The sequence below is a fragment of the Macaca thibetana genome, chromosome 6, assembly GCF_024542745.1.
Source record: "Macaca thibetana thibetana isolate TM-01 chromosome 6, ASM2454274v1, whole genome shotgun sequence".
Lineage (NCBI taxonomy): Eukaryota > Metazoa > Chordata > Mammalia > Primates > Cercopithecidae > Macaca > Macaca thibetana.
The window spans coordinates 19,765,765-19,786,607 of NC_065583.1; the positions used below are offsets into that span (position 1 = coordinate 19,765,765).

The 20,843-nt window shown below is 35.6% G+C and overlaps 1 protein-coding gene across 1 annotated transcript in view; it reads right to left on the bottom strand.

Annotated features, from left to right (window-relative positions):
- GABRA1 (gamma-aminobutyric acid type A receptor subunit alpha1) overlaps positions 1–20,843 on the bottom strand; it is a 54,722-nt gene that overhangs the window by 5,275 nt on the left and 28,604 nt on the right. Inside the window, exons 6-8 of the mRNA XM_050792929.1 lie at positions 20,039–20,121; positions 12,617–12,760; positions 3,272–3,424 (exon numbers count right to left, since the gene is read on the bottom strand). Of these exons, the coding sequence (XP_050648886.1) occupies positions 3,272–3,424; positions 12,617–12,760; positions 20,039–20,121 (380 nt within the window). The remainder of the gene's footprint in view (positions 1–3,271; positions 3,425–12,616; positions 12,761–20,038; positions 20,122–20,843) is intronic.

Genomic DNA, 20,843 nt, shown 5'->3' on the forward strand with positions numbered 1-20,843 from the left:
CTTTAAACCATTTGAAAATGTTTAAAAAAACAGTTCACAGTTACCCATTCAGGGTGGATCAGGCCACGTATTTTAGAAATAATTCTAACCTCTTCCAGTGACTAGTCTCAGCCCTAACACTTAGCTCTATGACCTCTGCTAAGTGATTTAACTTGTAGGAATCTCTGTCCCCATATCTATAAAAGGGATGACTTGTCTTTCATTCTCTCCAGTCTCTATACCATTGCTGAAATTCTAGGAGAAGGACATTTTTGCTCACTCACTCAAAAGACTATCATGAGGATTAAATGCAATGACATGTAAATTCAAGCTCCTGAATTTACATGTCAATATTAACTTTAGCAAATATTAGGGTAATTAAAATTCAGGGCAACCGAATTTCAAATCCCTGTTCTATAACTGCTGAATGACCTTGAGAATATTGCCTTAAAATCCTGAGCTTCTGGGGTTTATCAAATTTTTTTCTTGTAAGTTGATTTAATAAGTTTAACTCGGAGGGCTATTATGAATATTAAGTAAGGTAATGCAATGAAGTGTTTAGCACTTAGCCTGATAATAAGGGCAAAACTAATGACTATTATAATTGACAACTTTAGTCTTTTTTGATAAATCTCTACTACAATAAATTCAATTCTTTAAAATAAATTTGGTTTATGTAGTCAGCTGTCAGAAGTAATGTGGGAATGGGTATTTTTAAACCAAATGTGTCCATAAATTAAGAGCAGTTAAGAAGATTAACATAAAGATACAATTTGTGCCATAGGAAAATACAATTCCTGTTATAGGAAAAGAGAAAGAACATAGATTTGTTGAACAGCTTTTAAGTTCCAAGTACCGAACCTGACAATGTATATATTTTATTTTATTTGTCTCACTTTTAAAAAAACAGCATTACTTTCCTTTCCTTGTACTTTCATTTAACAGACAACTGAAGCTCCATAAGAGGAAGTAAATTTGCCAATGCCATACAGCTGGTAGGTGGTGAGACTGAATCTCAAACTTGGATGTATTTGGCAGCAAAATTAAGTGACCACATTGCCTCCAAATGAGAGACAGCATGGAAAACCAAGAATATGGTCTTTTAAGGCGTAAGATAGACTGCAACCTTGTTTCATTCTGGATGTCTTTTAATAAATGGTTATACTAACAAGTACAACTTTTGTTTGGTTGGTTCTTTTATTCTTTTTAAATCCACATGATCCTTCTAGGCATCTCACAGAGATCAGGAAAAAAAAAATGTGCTGAGGTCAAACTAAAAAGCATAGAAACGTGTACAAAATAAATGTTAAAAGGTGAAAAGTCTAGAAAATTGTATTCGTGACTCTAGTGAACTTAAAATATTAGAAACATAAAACTTGAAACACAGAAATACTTGTCACAACTAAGTTTACAAACATATAGTTATGTTCATCAAAGGCCATGAGTCTGTTGAGGTATAAGATTGCTGGAAAAGTTAATAGCAATATTTTCTGACCTACACCATCTGAAATGCTGTAAATAATTTTCAAATCAAAAGAGTAGAATTTGTTGGTGTGGGAAGGGGAATATCACCTTTTAAAATAACCTTTTTCAATATAGTGTTGTACTCAGACTACAAAACTAAAATAAAACAAAACATAAATATGTCCTGCATTTATTTTTTTAATTTCCTGGTGAGAAAAAGGCATACTCACACAGATATAAGCATCTTAACAAGACTTAGTCTTCAGCGACTTCATTGCTAGTTCATATTGACACGTGGTAATGGGAAAGAATGAGTATGCAATGAACTGTTCTTTTGTTCTGCAGCTGCAATTATTCTGAATATTAATTTAGCTATATGCTTAGGCTATTGTCAGAGCAATGACTTGGTGTTTGCCAATCTAGAAGCATATTGCCAAGTTCAGAAGAAAATACACGTTTCTGGTACTTGTAGCAGAGTCCTGTTTTTTTTTCTGAGATAACTGATTTTTCATACACTACATATTATTGAAAGATGATATCATAGGAATTTCTTCAGGTGAATAATCCTCAGTTTAGACTATAAGCTTCTTAAGGCTTTTATCCTTTAGCACAGCTCTTAAAAACAGCAGGTGCCTAGTTGATATTTGTGGAATGAACCTTGATAATTGCACCTTTAACCAATAAATATGTAGTTGTGATTTTCAAATGAAGTTAACCACAATACTCCCATTTCAATTATTTTCATTGCAGCAGGATAGCTCAGAGGTGATGATACAGCATTGTTATTAGGTGAACACACTCCAGAGCTAAATGCTAGGGTCTTAGTCCTGGCTCCATCTAATAGCTCCTAACTATGGGCACATTACTTAATCTGTTGTTTCTTAGATTTCACTTTTAAAACCAGAAAGAATAATGGCAGACAGAATTTGTTTTATGGTTAAGTAATATAGGCTAATCGTATAGAATAGTGCCTAGTATAAAAGTATTTGATTTTATGATTACTCAATTTTAAGCTTCAGAATGCAATTTTCATAAGGAGAGTGGTGGTTTGTGTTCAGTTCACTACTGCATTCTGTGTCTAGAAGATATTGTATTGGAATCTTTCATTTTTATCAGTCTGTAAAATACAGTTGAGATAGTATACTGGGATATAGGCAGGAAATATCTTTTCATATCAAATGCACACTCTAAAATAATGCATAAGGAAATAAGTCTTCATATTAGTAAAAGGTTGTTTACCCTTTAAACAATACTCAATTATATTTCTTAACTTGAAGCATGTAGATCATTAAAAATATCATAATAGAAAAAATGAATGCATGTAACTCTACAGAAGTGCACACATCAGGTAAAGTGACATATTCCCGTACTGATACGATGGTCATTAATTAGCTCTCCCTACTTAAAGAAACCCTGCTTTTTATGAACGTAAATAAGTAGTTCTGCTGATATTTTCTAAGCTTCTTGAACAACTCAGTGACTCATGTTATATATTCCAAATATATTATTTAAATATTAAGTTTTTATTTATGTATTTTTAATATTATGCATTTTGTGCCTGATTCACTTCATTTTTATCTCAAAATATCAAATCAAATGTTCATTAATACTATCTATTCATAAACACTAAAACAGCATGCTAGTTAAATTAAGGTTTTTTTAAAAACCCACATACCATAATGAGGGTGGCAATTTCTTGAACCTTTCTGTTGTATGAACTTCGTATTTGAATGTATAATTTTTTTTAATTTCTCTTTGCAATGTCACAGATATGACATAACTTATCCTCCATACCTTTCCTTGGGTGTGTATCTTGATTGGCACTTACCAAAGACAGTTCTTGCTGGTACAGACTCTCTGTTGAGCCAGAAGGACACTTGTGAAAGAATCACTGTCATTATGCATGGCAGGTATGTTTGAATAACAAAGTAGCCAATCTTTCTCTTCAAGTGGAAATGAGTGGTCATAACAACATATTCTCCTGAGAAGAAAAACAGACGAGAAAGATGAGCAATTTGACCTTGGAAAAAAAGTAATCTCTGAGATTTACTATGAGTATCAAACGTCTGAGAGTTAGACACATCCTTTCTCCATGTGACATCCAGTTCTTGGAGAAAAAAGTTTTTATCCGGAAAATAAAAGAAACATACTTAACCCACAGTAAAATGACTGAGGTGCCAGAGTCTTTAAAGATATTCTTACCTCTTAATTCAAATACATCACATATTGAAGGAACAAACTTGAGTTTATATTTAAAGACTGGCTTTCCAATCCTTAAACTGATGGAGAAGGCAATATGCTAAACCCTGTGACATAGACCAATGGGTCAGAAACAGAAAATGGGTCTCCAGTGTGTCCGTTACAGAGCAGATCCACAATACCTACTGAAGAAGCTTTTGTGTGTATGTCAGGACAGTTTAATTTTAGCTCCAGCACTGCATTAAGTATCTCTTTGACATCAGATGAGTAATTTAGCATGGTCTGATCTACAAAATAAAGACAGTGGGCTAGAACCTTTTGTTTCTCAGAATTTATTTTCCAGGATCACCTGGGAAACTTTTGAAGAATGCAGTTCTTCAAATCCCAACTAGATTTACAAACCATTCTTTGAATGGCCAGGAAAATCTGTATATTTATAACCAGCTTTTGAGTTTGTCCCAGTTCCTAGACTGATGTGGGAAACAGTGGTCTAGTTAGGTGCTCTCCAAGGTCCTTAAATACTCCAAATTCTGACTTCAGTTAGAGGTATAAAGCAGTAGCCACACAACCCGAATTGCAGGAGGGTCTTATTGTTTCTCTTTTTGCTTTACACTTTCTCAGTTAAAAATCTTAGAATTGTTTAGCCTTATTCACTCAGAACATAGGGTTAATTATCTGTGGATGGATAGGAGAAAAACAGACGTGTTATGGCTAAGAAAGCACCATTCTCTTTAGAACTCACCTTTCTCCTTCCTTTCTTCTCCAAACTTCTCCCTACTTGACCTAACATTTTTATCTCAGTCTATGTGCCACTGACCTCAGCCCCTATCACGTGACTACCACTGTTCAGAACCTGTTAATCTTTATAATTAAAGCCCTTTTCTCAGTCTTGGAGCTGGAGCTGGCTACACACCTTCTTCACAGCTTTAAGTAATGCCTGTCCTGGCCTTATTGATAGTACACTCTTGATTTCTATTTTCATTTTATATCTCATTTTTAATCTATTTTGCTCACTCATTGATTATTTCAATAAAAATTATTTATCAAATTCTTTATATCTGTTGGGCCACTCTTTTCATTTTTCTTCAAAGTAAAAGTAGGGATTCCTGAAGAAAATGAGGTATAATTCTGCCCTCAACTCTCTTCCTTACTTTCTCTTGTCTGTAACAAGGAGTTCTTCCTCTCACCCCTGCTTCTAGTGTCATCTTTGTCTAGATGTGCAGATGGCTACAAAATTTACATTGACCACATCTTCAAAATAACTAACAGTTAATCTGTATTCCCAAAACTACACTAGACAATATCTCATCCCACAGATGCTGGTTTTTCATTGACACCACCAATTAGATTTGTCCAAAACTCTCATAGCTAACTTTTTCTGCAAAAGAATGACCAGCTTGTGGCAATGCTGCTTCTTCACTGAGATCCTTTCTTAACTAGTGGCACTATCATTGGTCGGTTCACTCAAGCTACAAACCAGGAATTAATCACTGGATGTTAGATAGTGCTATGGAAAGAGAGAGGAAGGAGTCAGCTGATCATCACAATTTCAGTTTCACCTGGGCATCATCACTGCTTCTATCTCTTCTGACCTCATGGTCACTGTGCTTATTTCCCTTGTAGACTGTGTCTTGTTTGCCTCCAGTCCTTCGTGCCTTCTTTGTTTCTTGTTTGGCTCTAGTCACATCCTAACTCCAATTTTTCCTAAATTTTGATGTAGAGTGATCTTTCACATGTGCAATTCTGCCACTCTTTTTTTTAACTTAAAATATCTTAATGGAGTCCAACCAGCAACATTAGGCTTTCTCAACCTCAGCACTATTGACGATTTTGAATAGAAAATCATTTATTGAAGGTGGCTGTCCTATTCATTGTAGAATGTTTAGCAGCATTGCTGGATTCTATACACTAGAGGCCAGTAGCAAACAGTTGCCCCTCTCTTGTGTGACAGTATAAACTGACTCCAGTTCTACAAAGTAACAATAAGCAAACTTCCTAATCTGTGTTTAAGACTATGTATAGCATAGCTCTAATATGCACTGAATTCCCTTGTCTCTTCAAACACCTCAACATCTCAATATATTGGCCTACAAAACTCTACTTATCTTCTGCAGCTGAATATTTTGCTTGTCTATAGGCTGGTTCCAGCCCAAGTACCAGGTCCTCAGTGGAATAGAAATTATTGTCCTATAGAACAAAATGTATTAGTTTTTGGAAGCAAATGAATTTGACTTCAAAACCCAGATCTGCTATTTTCTTGCTGTGTAGCTTTTGGTAACTCACTTAAACTCTCTTATTCTTAGATTTCTTGTTTACAAAACAGTCAGAAGCACAATATCGGGATAAAAAGAATAATGGCTCTAATTAAGATGATACTATGTAACCATGTTAAAATGTTAAAAAAAATTTTTTTAGTTTGTTTCTCCATTTTCTTCACATTTCTCCTCAATCAGAATTCATAAAAGTGTTGGTAGAATAACACATCCTGCTTTCTCTAGCAGGAAGTTATCTATGTACTTATGCCTGATTTCATTATTAATTGTTATTGATAATAGCACCTGCCCTTTACTGAACACTTACTTTGTTCAACTTTACAACTCTTGTTTATATTTATAATATCTCATACTTTGCATTTTAGTTATTTAACTACACATACCCCTCCCACCAAACTGAAAGCTAATTAAAGAGAATAATAGTTATTTGGTTATGTAGCATGACCGGCCATATCCTCGGTATTTAATACCTGCCTATAGTGAAAATGGATCCACTGAGGCTTACAGTCACTCAATCAAAACAAAATGCACAAGCATCTTTCTTTTAAAGGACAAATGGAATGTTACCAGATTAATTTCTCATTATTTTCTGTGTGTTCCTCTAGTGATACCTTTAAGGTCATTTGAAAAGAAAGAAGTGATCCAGATTTTAGAAAAATGTAGACAAACAATTTTCCCAAAACACTACTGAAATATAGTCCTGTGTGGACATACCCATGCTACACTTCACCATCTCAGGGGCGTGCATTATTATTCCTAACAATTCATTCCATTGCAGCCTGCAAAATGTCACCAGCTCAAAGAAAAAAAAAATTCATCTTTATATAATGTCAGAAAAATGAGTGTGTGTATACATTCCATTATCTTTTGTTGTTCTCAACATGACATTTTTGCAAAGATCCTGAAAAGAATATAATTTTTTGAGCTCTGAAGAGCTATTACTTGACATTATATTTGTTTTATAAACAACTTTTTCCCTAACAGATTACAGGAGAAATAGAAGATATTCCAATGTCTTGAAACCTTTTCCTAAATTAAATACAATTTTAAGAGTGTTGGCATAAAACTTTCAAATAAGGAAGAAAAGGGGAGCAATATCAGAATCATGTTGTAATAGCTTTAAAATGAAAGAAAAACACAACAAAAACAAAAAACCCAGTCACCTAAATTGGATTGAAATAATATGTCTAGACATCAAGTGCTTATGCACAAAGCATGTCAAATTATTTTCCTCTAATTCAACAGTCTAGGAGAATTGTAATTCAAATATTCTTGCAGTTTATTTAACCCTGAAGGAAGCTTTTAAATTAGATGTGACAATATTTCTGATATATTGCAATACAAAATTAAGGAGAGTGGAAGAAAGGAAACTAATATCATTTTCCAAAATAGCATTATAGGTTTGTTTAGACCTGGATTTCAATCTTTGCTTTCTCATATATTAGTTACTTGAAGGTAAATACCTTGTGTGGGTTCATTTGGCTTCAGTTTCCTGATTTGTCCAATTAATAGTATTTAACTTAACTGTCTCCTAGGATGATGTGAGGATAAAATTACATAATATGAGTGAAAGTACTTTTTAAAAATTCGATTTCTATGGAGATTTACAGCATGAAGATTAAAAACACAGACATGTATTCTCTCTCTAGCTCAGAGAATCAACCAACTTGGTCATTCAACAAAATTGTATTGAACATTGATTCTTTGTGAAGCTGTCATTTTCCTTGCAAGTATTCTAAACTTGATGTTTTCTATGGATACTAATATTGCAAAATGATTTTTCTATCAAGAATATTATTGCAAAAGTGGTAGTTATGTTTTTTAATTGCTTCAGAGATTCTAAATAGAGATAAGGGGACACTGATCGTAGCTCTAGATCATTTAGCCTTGCTGGGGCCATGTCCTCATTTGAAATATAAATGATTTGACCAAATGACCACAGAAGTCCTTTCCCCCTGCCCCCAGAACTTGCATTCTATAGTTAAAATTATTTCTCTGGAGACCATGTACTAGTCTTTATAAATGGAAGCCCCTTGGCTCTTTGGATGAATGCTGATCACCATTGTTACTCCTTAGTCAAAGAAGACAGCTGTTTTTCTTATGATATTGATCCTTCAGGATCATCATCACATCAACTCATGCAGAGAAGACTCTGTGTCCAAAAAAGAGAATCCTACGACGTTTCTTAGTCATCTCTTTTAAGGATTAACAATAGTCATTCAGAAGAAACTTTCTTTTTCACCAAACTTACCAAATTTTATTATAATCAAATTTATTTAGGTAAATATGGAGAACTTGCAGTCATCATTGTGTGTTTTTAAAACATTGCATGGCATTACCTTATTATTGTTTTCTGGACACTGATATTATGCTTCACACCCAATTGAATTATTTTATTTTTCTTTATAAGTTATATTTCATGTCCTTAAGTCACTGTAGTAATTTTTGCATGGGCTCTCCTTAAAAATTACTTAGAAAGGATAATGTGGTGAGGGTGGAAAGAAGCAAGGGGTTATGCCACCCTCAACATATCAAGTAGAAATGATTTCTTCTTCCTTTATGCCATCATGTAGTTCCCTTATACTAGCTTTATTATTACTATTTTGAGACAGAGTCTCACTCTGTCACCCACGTTGGAGTGCAGTGGTGCAAGCTCGGCTCAGTGCAGCTTCTAGCTCCCTGGGTTCATGTGATCCTCACACCTTAGCTTCCCAAGTGGCTGGGACTACAGACTTGCAACACCATAGCCAGATAATTTTTTAATTTTTTGTAGAGATGGGATTTCTCCATGTTGCCCAGGCTGGTTTGGAACACCTGGGCTCAAGTGATCTGATCTGCCTGTCTCAGCCTCCCAAAGTGCTGAGATTACAGGCATGAGTCCCTGCACCCAGCCCTACTCTTATTATTAATAGTAATATCGGACACTTAGTGCATACATTTTACAAACCAGATACTCTTCTAGGCAGTTTACATACATTTCCTTATTTCCATTTCACAATAGCTCATGAAAAAGATATATACAAAAAAAAAAAAAACCAGAAAAATTAAAAGACTTGTCAAAAGTCACACAGTAATTAAGTTGCAAAACCAGCATTGAAATCTTTGTAGTATAACTTCAGGGTTCATACTCTTAACAAATATGTTTCCACATCTTATGTGTCTCTGATGCCTGTTATTGGTATGACATATAGTTGAGAGTACATACCCTGCAGGTAGACAACCCAGGTTCAAATTCTAGTTCTGCCACTTCCCAGCTGTGTGACCTTGGAATAATGTTTAAACTTCTCTGGGCCCCCATATATCCCATCTGTAAAATGGGGATAATAATATTACCTAAATTCTAGGATTTTTGTGAGTATTGGATATGAAGAAGAGAACAATGCCAATGCATGTTAGCTATTTATCTCCCTCAACTAAGAGCTTCTGAAGGGCAGGGGATTTGTGCCTTTCAACTCTCTTCTTCAAGTCCAGTCACTGTGTCAGACACAGTAAATGAACAAGCAATTTAAGGAATACATGGACAAACAAATGAATAATAAAGACACATTGGATTTGAAAACCAACTGGATCATCTTTCCCATTTGCTTATTTCTCTGCCATATACTCTGTCAAATAGTATTTTTCTGCCAGGTGAGTAAGTGCACTTAAAACTGAGGCTCTAACTAAATATTCTTTTCCTAAATTTAATGGCAGAATCCAAGGAAGAAATTGTACCTCTAATGTATTTGTACTGAACTAGAAATTCAAATATTGTGCTAGGATTTCCATCTTTTTCCCTCTTATGTTAATGAAGTGATTTAGAAAATATTTTGACCTCAAAGAGGTCAGTAGGATTGTGTGTTTGTTCTCACATGTGTTGGTGGCAGGCAAATAGGACAACACTTTATAAACTACCAAGGGGATCGAATGATTCTCTCTCCAGGGATAATTTTTAAGTAGAAGAAGATGTCTTTTATTTAGTCATTCTCAATGTGTGTGTTCTCTCTCACCATCATTCTTTAGTCTTCTGGCAGAAACAGGGAGGTAATGGTACTCAAGGTCATTTATTTTAATGTTTTCAGGGCTCCACAAAGAGATGTAAAATACAGCACTGCAGCCCTTACACAAAGGTCTCTGTTTCTTTCTACTGAAATCTATCAAGGTGGATTCTTGGTGAGCTAAAGTGGCCCCAGAGGAAGTGTAATACAGTGTGTTATTGTGGAGTTGAAACATATATCAAACTGAGCTTCCATTTGAGAATTTGCTCATTCTTCTTCTTACCCACCAATACTCACTATGTGGTGACAGGAAAAAGCTTTTATTTTATGTAGGTGAACTTACTGCTCTAGCACAGAATGATTACTTCTAATGGACCCAACCAAGAGGTCTACCCTCATAGGTGGCAATGGGTTGGGCCACTGTCTCTCATTCTATTGAATGACTGCATATTTTTTTTCTGAGTATCCAGAATGTAGATAGGTTGAATCCTTTGAAAGCCAAAGGTGAGGAAGGCCTCCATTATTTTGACTAAGCCTCTAATTTTGAACACATGGGATCTCAGGCATAAAGAGGGCTATCGTAACATGACTAAGGTTGTTAAAGCTAAAACTAGGAATATTTCCTCCTCTAAGCAACCTTTGAGACTTCATACATATTTGCACTATGGCTTGCATACTACTGCATTTGAATTGTTTCCCAACATTCTCCAACTTCCTTTCTAACAAAAATAGATGGAGATTTCCTTGAGGAAAAGTTATGTGTGCATTATGTGATCTGCCTGGATTCTAGAGAGTGATTATTTACCCCCCAATATATTCCAACTAACAAAATGAAAAGTCAACCCCTGCAACAATCCTTCCTAGATCATCTTAGGCTGGATTCACTTTTTATTCATTAATTAAAAATATTTGTTCAATGCCTCCTATGTCTCAACTACTACAGAAAATAATAGGGATACAGAAGACAGATATGGTCTCTTCCATCACAAAAAAACACATGCTAATCACAGCACTTAAACTACCAATTTTGATAATTATAGTTTATGTGTTCAATTTCCCTTAGACCTCAAGTTCCATGACAGCAAGATCTGAGCTTATCTATCATTTAGTCTGTAGTGACTGCCATTATATCCAGCTTATAATGACATTCAAGTTTTAAAAAGTAAACACAGAACACAGCTTATTTTCGTATTTTTTCCAACATAGTATGTTGTAAGAAGGAAAAATCTTGAGCATTTTTCATGTTTTGGGATATTTCAGGACTACAGCAACAGCTCTTACTTAGCATTTTGAGTGCCTACTATATAACACTCTGCAATATTTTATATTATTTCACCTTTAATACAAAATACAGGACTGTCATTAGTTAGGCAATACTAGAGTTTCCAAGTGAACAAATGACTTGCCCAAAGTCACAAGGTTTCTAAGCGACAGGACCAGGACTTGAGTTCACATCTTCCTCACCACAAAACCTATGACCTTTCCACTATGTCACTTGGATTTGAAATAAGAAAAAAAGAAAAACAGTCTCCATTTTTAAAAAAATAAAAGACATAAACATTTAAGCTTCTAGGCTAGCAACAGGGGCTTTAAAACAAGCAAAAGACAGATCCTGTTAATCTGAACTTATCTAATAATCACAGTAAGAGAGGTTGACCTATTATTTGAATGTGTTATGCTTGTGAGGCTCCAAATATAAAGCCTGAAATCAGAGGAAGAAGTTTTTTAGCACCACTCCTCTTATTTATTACTACATCATGTTTCCTTAGAAATCACAAATAACAGTGAATAAAATCAACTTAAATTTTGAAAGACATAATTTTGAAAAAGTAATTGTTGACCCTTGTTAAAGTTTTCAGTAAATAATAGGCTTTGTGGGACATATATTTTTCTAATTGTTTGAGTCCAGCTTTTATTTACAATTATCTGGTCTAATGATCACATTTCAGATAGCACAAAATGGATACTTGAATAACAAAACTTTTATCTCATTGTTTGAAACAACATGAAAGATGTGAGTCCAGCTTTTCCATAGTGTCTGGTCTAGTTTTGAGTATAGAATTAGTAAATCAGTTACTACACTAAAAAGGATGGCATGCCATCTACTTTTAATTCCCACATGGAGTGGTCAATAATGTGGTTATGACTCTGTTGGCTTTAGCTGTGGAAGATGCTTGGTTAGAGATACAAATGAAATTGTAGAACGATTGGCTTTTTGATGTCCTACGTGTAATAATCACCACTACAAATTTGGCAAAATTCATTAACTAATGGTAATAAGTGGAGCCTAGACTATACAAATAGTTATTTATGAAAAGCTGTTTATGTGTCAGGAATTGTGATAAGTGCTCTCTATGAATTTAATGTATTTCTTCCAACCACCCTGCAAGGGGGCTACAAACAACTGACAAGGTCGAGGAGTAAGGATTTAACCCAGATGTTCATCTCTAAGAGTTCACATAGCTACCTGCTGTGCTACAATAATCACATATAACCAATTTCTCAATTTGCAAACAAACAAACAGAAAGAGAGGTCAAGAGGCATTAAATGACATGTCCAAGGTCACAGGTTTACTGTGTTTACATTATTTCCCAGCTCAATGGATGCCCAATTTAGTGAAATGTTTTCTCTCCTAGACTTGTGTTACTGAATGACTCACTGAGTTCTCACAAAATATTTTTCTGCTTCTTCCTGCATATCTGAAGTAACAAAATCATACTTACCTGTACTTGACTGGACAATTCCAGAGTCTACTGTTTGTCCAAGAAGATCATACTGGTTTAGACGTGATCCATCTTCTGCTACAACCACTGAGCGTGCTGGCTCTCTGGTCCATTCATAAACAACTTCTGCTCTTGTATAAGCATCTAAAAGGAAACAGTAGAAAATAACCCATATGTTTTACCACTTCAATTCTCTTATTTAGTTAGTACCTTTTATCAGCTTCACATTTTCTATATCATAGTTCCAGAGGGCAGGCTAGGAAAGAAGGGCTCACATCCCTTAATTTACAAAAACTAAAACACATTTTCAGATTTTTTTTATGTCATTTATTCACTCTTCCAGCAAATGGTTATAAGGATCTGCAAAGGACAAAATATTGTGCTGGGGATACAGTAGTGAACATAAGAACAAAAGTTCTTTATCTTATGGAATATGCATTTGTAACAGTGGGGACAAAAACATATAAGCATATGCAATTTCAAGTAGAGATAAGTGTGATAGAGTCATACACAACCAAGTGAAAGGATAGAGAATGAAGGGATGGAGACTTATCCTAAGTAAGATAAGAGGCTCAGACAGAGTCGTCTCAAAGGAGGTGACATTTATACATATATAGGGCAGATACATGTGAAAATCTTGGGGAAGAGTTTGCCCAACAGACAAACTAACAAGCTTCTCCTTCTCCTTCTCCTTCTCCTTCTCCTCCTCCCACTCCCCTCCCCCTCCCACTCCCTCTCCCCCTTCCACTCCCTCTCCCCCTTCCACTCCCCTTCCTTCTCCTTTTTTTTTTTTTTTTTTTTTTTTTGATGGAGTTTCACTCTTGTCACCCAGGCTGGAGTGCAGTGGCATCATCTTGACTCACTGCAATTTCCACCTCCCGGGTTCAAGCAATCTTCCTGTCTCAGCTTCACAAGTGTTTTCTTCTATTGCAGATAAAAGCTTGACTAGTTTGAGGAAGACCAGTTTGACTAGAGTGAAGCATATGAGAGATGAAATGAGGTTAGAGGCAGTAGCTTTGGTCCAAATTATTGTTAAGCCAGGAAAAGGTCATGATAAATGCAAAGGTCATGATAAATGTAAAAATCACTGGATATTTTGCTGCATGTACATTAGCAAGTCTCAGTTTACTCTCCTCTTTTCTATTGATTATCCTTCTCATAGATATTTTCCATGATGGTGAGTTACATTCTATAGCTCTTCTTCTCAATCATTTTTATTTGCCATGTCACTTTGAACTTGGCCATCTCTTAATGAGAGGTTAGGTCATAATTCTGATAGATAATTTACACAGTTTGGAGGGAGAGATTGTATAGAGTGAGAGAGAAAGAGAAGAAGGAATTCCATACCTTCTCTGATTTCTAGTCCTATAACACCCATTTCGTTGGAATGATAGTACATCCTTTCTTCTATTTAGATACAGAATGAGGTTTAAAACTTATGAAAATATCACATTAGAAAAAGCAAGCTGTTTCCAGTGTTTTTGAGGGGAAGGCATCATAGTAAATGTTGGCCTATGATAAGAGCTTGACTCGTTGGCCAACAGCCAACTTCTCCATTAGGCACAGGGCCCAAGGCCCTCAATACTTTTAGGAGGCTACAAAAATATTTTAATTTATTTTGAAATCCAAAGATAAAGTGAATATAATATAATCTGGATTATATTCATTTTTGTAGCAACTCAGTCGTGAAATAATTTTAATTTTCTTCCTGGAGGAATGGCCTCCAAAGGCACAAGTGCCTATGGCTCATAAAAGTCATAATGCACCTCTGTTTGACTCAATCCCCACTTAAATAACCAGGCTTTTGTGTTCTGTCCAATACACCTTTTCCCCAGATAAAATATTATGGGGTGTAAAACTGTGGTTGCTTTTTTACATGAAAATAAGGCTTTCTGAAAAAATATGTGAGCCATGCCTCTCAGTCCCAAAAACAAAGCTTCTAACATGAATACTTTTCGCTGAGGTGAGTGATGCAGAAAAATGTAGCCAGTGTTCCCCAATTTTACAAGGGTAGCCTGCCAGTTCCAACATCATTTCTGCATCAATTTATAATCAGATGGTTTTTAAAAACAAAATTTTCCATAAGTTTAAGAGAATGAACTAAAACTTAATTTAGTGGTTCATGGGACATGTAAAAGTATGACATAAATAATTTGAATTTATCTTTGCTTTTCCTTTTTAATTGTGGTTATCCTCATAGTCTTAAAAATGAAAGCATTTCAGCATTGTGTATAGTAGGAGTACTGCGTCTATTAGAAGGGCTGTAAAATGTGATTTACAAAACTCTTAGAAGCAGGGAGAGCACAGTAGTTTGAGAAGGACTGTATTGCTTACAATTTGTAGATAACCACATTCAGTAATTTTTTAATATGATAAATAATTGTTTTTTAATGGAAGTGTCTTACCTAAGAAGACATAATGAGTTTATGGTAATACGGAATGATTGAATGTTCAATTTGCAAATGCCTCAAAGTCATAGAGTTTAATTGCATTTTACAGATGGTAAACTGAGGCAAAAAATAAAATGACTTGTTTAAGGCGACATTACTAATAACTGGGAAAACCAAGATAAAGACTTAGGATATCATTCATTTGACTTTATTGTGTTTTGTAAGTATTTTTCTAGGCAAAACTATATATTAGATAGATTCTCATAAGCCAAGCAAGATACTTGGTGGTCATGCAATTATTGATGAAACCAATTCTAGATCTTGTGTCATTTCACAGCAAACTAAAACTCTTGCTTTTATATTGCACTGCCGTTAGCAACAATGTCTGCACCCTATCTTTTTATCCTCTGTCATGTGTTGTTACTGAGCTGCTAATATAGTTGTAGAGGGGGAAAAATGTGTTACCATTGCCTTTCATTTTATATAATTTTGGTGTCTCATTTCTTGCAATTTCATAGAAGCACCATTGCATATGAAAATGTGTAGGCCATCTAATACAAGCATGACATCATTGTGAAGGTGCAGATGACTCATTATCCATGTCTCTCCATGAGAACCTTCCAAAATGAAGGGTAGATTCACATGATGCAAGTTGGTATTTTAAGATGGAGAATACAGATATACTTAAGGCCTTAGCAAAGATGATACATCCTATTGTTTCCTTAAATTTTAGTAACCAGAAAGTAGTTCCTATGAAAATGTACTCAACTGGGGACATCAGCATAAGAAAAGTGAGGTTAAAAAGAGTCTTCAGTTACTTAGCCAAAAATTTTAAGTTACAATTTCAAATAAATTATATTGCCCCCCAAAAAAGTTTTAAAAATAAGACCACAAGGTGGCCGGGCATGGTGGCTTATTTCTGCAGTGACAGCATTTTTTAAGGCTCACATGAGCAGATCTATAGAGCCCAGGGGTTCGAGACCAGTGTGGGCAAAATGGCAAAATTATGACTCTACAAAAATTTATTTAAAAATTAACCAGGTGTGGTGGCATGTGCCTGTAGTCCCAGCTATTCAGGAGGCTGAGGTACGAGGATCACTTGAGCCCAAGAGGTTGAGCCAGCAGTGAGCCATGATTGTGCCACTGCACTCCAGCCTGGGCAACAGAGAGAGACCCTATCTCAAAAACATTAATTAATAAAATGAAAAAGACAACAAGGTTTTGATTGGTGTTATGAAAGAACTCTGTGGTGGTAAAACACTGGGAACGCATATTACTGAGTATCAGGAGAGCTGCTAATTGACACTATCATTTTGCTTTTATGAGTCTCTGTGTTTCCATTTGTATGAACCACATGAAAAAAAATGATTTCTAAAGTTGTAAATTGTTCAGAATTCATTCAAATTTTGACTCATTCCTTTCTCTGTGTTTATAATACACTGTTTTAGATAACTGGTCAAAAAACCAATCATATATTAAGGCCTTACTAGATTCAGCTTTTGCCTAGGTCTTTATGTCAGAATCTGTAAGCCAAATCTCTTCTTTTGGAAACAAAGCCTTATTTGGTATATTTCTCAAAAGCAGTGAAACGATCACAGTTGTATCATGCGCATTGTCCTCGGGTTAGCTGGCTTTATAAAGAGAGCTTTATCCATAACCAGTAGAAAGTTTAAGTTAGCCTTAACAATCAGAATCTAATAGAGAATGGTAAGAAACACTGCTTCTCAGCTTTAGATTTTATCACTATATGGATGAGGTTGCTTCAGAATACTCATAAACATTTATTACAGACTGTTCCACTAAATTATTGAAAACTCCTCTTGCCTATTATTGTCTCTGATATTTCGGCAAGACGTTTACTTCAAAAAAATGAGTCAAAATATTTTTAGCCCACTCATGCCTCAGTTTCTTCACCTTTGAAATATGCTAATTAGGCCAGGTCAGAGAAATGACTGGACAACAAATGGACTGCCCCTGCCTCTTCTCATGCCAATGCCAGGCAGTGGTGACTAGCCATGGTGTTCCCTTCCACTAAGCATGACCATCAAAGCCTGCACTTCAATGTCTAGTCTGCTCTGTTTCATTCTCCACAGGTCTTCATCTTTCTTTTCTGAAGCCTAAACAGTGAAGGGGCAGGCCGGGTGCGGCGGCTCAAGCCTGTAATCCCAGCACTTTGGGAGGCTGAGACGGGCAGATCACGAGGTCAGGAGATGGAGACCATCCTGGCTAACACGGTGAAACCCCGTCTTTACTAAAAAGTACAAAAAATTAGCCAGGCGTGGTGGCGGGCGCCTGTAGTCTCAGCTACTCGGGAGGCTGAGGCAGGAGAATGGCGTGAACCCGGGAGGCGGAGCTTGCAGTGAGCTGAGATCGGTCACCGCACTCCAGCATGGGCGACAGAGCGAGACTCCGTCTCAAAACAAAACAAAACAAAACAAAACAAAAAAACAAAAACAAAACAAAACAAAACAAAAACAGTGAAGGGGCATTTAAAGCCTGAGTCTTGTAACCTTTATCCATTCAATAAATGTTTACTGAGAACCTACAGTGTATTTGCCTTTCTGCTAGGAAAAGCTGAACAAAATATGTCCTTCTCTCATGACGTTATAGTCTCCAGACAATAAAAAGTTAAACAATAAATAAAAGGAATCATTATTGCTGTGATAAATGGTATAAAATAAATGTGCATTGCGATCAGCAAGACTGGTGAGACTGTAAGCAAATTTCGATAAGGTCATCAGGGAGATGACATTTATGCCGACGTGTGGAGAGAGAGAAGTCAGCCATACTAAGAACCAAGGGAAGAGTAATTCAGGCAAAGAAAAGAGCATATGGCTCTGAGGTGGAAAACAGCTTACTTATTTTGTTTAGCTTCAATTTTCTTATATGACACACGGTTTTCTACTCACTATACATTTATCTCTTCTTAAAATACCTCCAATATTCTTCAGGTTGACAATGTGTCCAATTAAAAATATTTACTTCCAGTCTTCTTTGCAAATATCAGTGGCAATGTGAGACATTTGATTAATGAGATGTAAGTAGATTTCTATTAGGATTTTAGGGAAAGTTTCTATCTTTTCTTACATAGGCACTACTCCTTTCATTTTTACCAACTATTACCTTCTATCATGAACACAGTTGCAATGGCTGGAGTTACAGCAGTCACCTTGTGATGAGAAGGAAAATCTAAAGACATCTGAAGACAGTGGCCTTGTTAGGATGCTGAACCAATCAGAAATCTATCAACATTCACTTTCACATATCTTATATAAAATGATAAACTCTCCTTTTTTCAGCTATTCTCACTGCTGAAAACATTCCTGAATGAACATTAAAAATATGCAGTTCATTTTCCAAATTAGGACTTTTTTAAGATAAAAGGGGGAATTATGAGTATTTATACCAGGCTGGACACTGTGGCTATGCCTGTAATCCCAGAAATTAGGGAGGCCACGGTGGAAGGTTTACTTGAGACCAGGAGTATGAGACAGATGCGGCAACATAGCTAGACCCTGTCTATACCACAACCATACAAAAAGGTTACAAACCAGCCAGGCATGGTGGCACATGTCTGTATCCTAGGTACTCAGGAACCTAAAGCAGAAGGATTGCCTGAGCCCAGGAGGTCAAGCCTGCAGTGAGTCATGATGTGCCACCGCACTCCAGCCATGGCAACAGAGCAAGACCTTGCCTCTTAAAAAAATTATGCCAGTATATTAGGCTTAAACCAGTACTGTCCCAGGCAAACTATGGCATATGATCTTCCTAACTGTAAGGTTATGTTGTGATTTAGATGAACTTGTAAATGTGCAAATATTTAATATACTCTATGACATGTAAGTAACATATAGTACGTATTATCATTATTATAAATGGGTCTGTTATTCAGGAGAAAACATAATAGTTCATATTAAATAATGTATGTTAAATTGGGAAAAAAAAGAGCAGGGAGAAGGGAGTTACCCTTAAACAGAGTTTAAGGGAGTTAAACTCTGTTTAAGCTAGAGTTTCTGAAGTAGTTTATCTTTGAGTTTCAGTACAAAATGGAATTTATAAATAAAATTCTCTCTCCAGGACTGATGCTGCTAGGAACCCGAAGGCCTTTTGCTATTTTCTTTACTTTCTGTCTTCCTACACTACCACTGTTATTCTTCTATGAATCATATCTTCACCAAAATAGTCATTTAGACTGCCTGTCTAGTGAGAACAGAAAATCGGTTAGGTAGTCCAGGAGTTGACTCAGTCCTTGTACATAACTCCCCTGCAGGAAACCAAGAATACATTATTCCCACTCATTCCATGCATGTAAACCAGTCAAAAGCAGAGGGGTAAAGAAAAGACCGGGGAACCTGACTCTCACAGTCATTTTTCTCTTGGCTCCTGCAAGGTGTTTCTGAATATTTTCAAACAGCTGAAACCCAGGAAGTTATTATGAAGGGCATTTATCCAGGATACTTTCAAGAGCACTAATATATATATACATACATTAATGCCACGAGATACACAGACATATCAGCTAATTTTCTAAGACTATGATTAGGGTATTTGTGTTTTTTGCAACATCAGTTTAGCATAGGCTTTATTATTAAGAAACACTTACTGTCCTTTGCCATCTACCAACAGTTTAATCTGGTAAACAAACTTAATTATTTTTAAGATCAAACAAGTGTCAGTAAAGATATAAAATAGACACAATGATCTCCATTAATAGAGAGTAAAATACTATCCATGAGGTAAAAGCATCCATACTTCACTTCTTTTTCTATAAATACAACTTCAGCATAAATAGAATTATTTCAATAACTAGTTTAATCCATGTTTTCTAGTTCAGTAGATAAAGAACAACCTGTCTCTTGAAGCAACATTGAAAAGTGAAGTCACAGAGCACTACTTATGGAAAGCCCATGCAGTATATTGCTGTTTAAATTTTCTTGATTCTCTTATCTATGTGCTTTTCTCACAGATATAGCTAGAGATCTCTCGTGCTTAATGACTCACAATCAAGAAAAATCCATATAAATTTACTCACAGCTTCCAAATTTTAGTGGGCAAGCATGGGCATCCATAGGGAAGTCCTCCAAATGCATTGGACATTCAGCTCTCACTGTCAGCCTTAAGGGAAACATAGAATACAAACAAGAGCCACATAGATTAGATACTTCTTGATAAGTACAAGTGGAATGCTATTAACTGTAGCAAATATATTAACAAAGCAGGCATAAATTGTAGGGTTATGCTGAGCTGTTAATAATCAAATGATCTAAAAATACATATTTATAATAATGAGTGGATTCTATCCTTTTGTTTGTTTGCTTTAAGAAAAAAGGCAACTCCTGATACTGTACAATGGGCAAGACTTGTTAATATTTTCCAAAACAACCGTTAACTAATCCACTCAACTACAGCAAATTGTTTGAGAATAACACTATAAGTAAGCAAATAAACACTTGCGTAAATACTAATTTATCTTTGGTTGAGAGGAAGACATGGATAGCACAGAAGAAACGAGAATTTCTCCTAAGCGCATCTCTCTCTGTTTCTTTCCCTAAAATAGCACCAAATGCATAAAAGAAGGAAAGAAAAGCTGAAGGGAGATGTGTCCTCAGGCTTTGTGAGATTAAGATTAATACAACGTCTCTATATATGATCTCACTACTTGCAAACCATTTGGTTTTATTTACAAACCCACCATCTAATTGAAGCTAGGACTCTGTTGTGCTTCTTTCTAGTCTCTGGGATGTTCTGTGGATGTGAAATCTATTCTTGTTTTGTTTTGGTTTTTTTGGATTTCTAAGAAAGAAGTTCACTAAAATATATTTGCTTTCAGTTTGTAG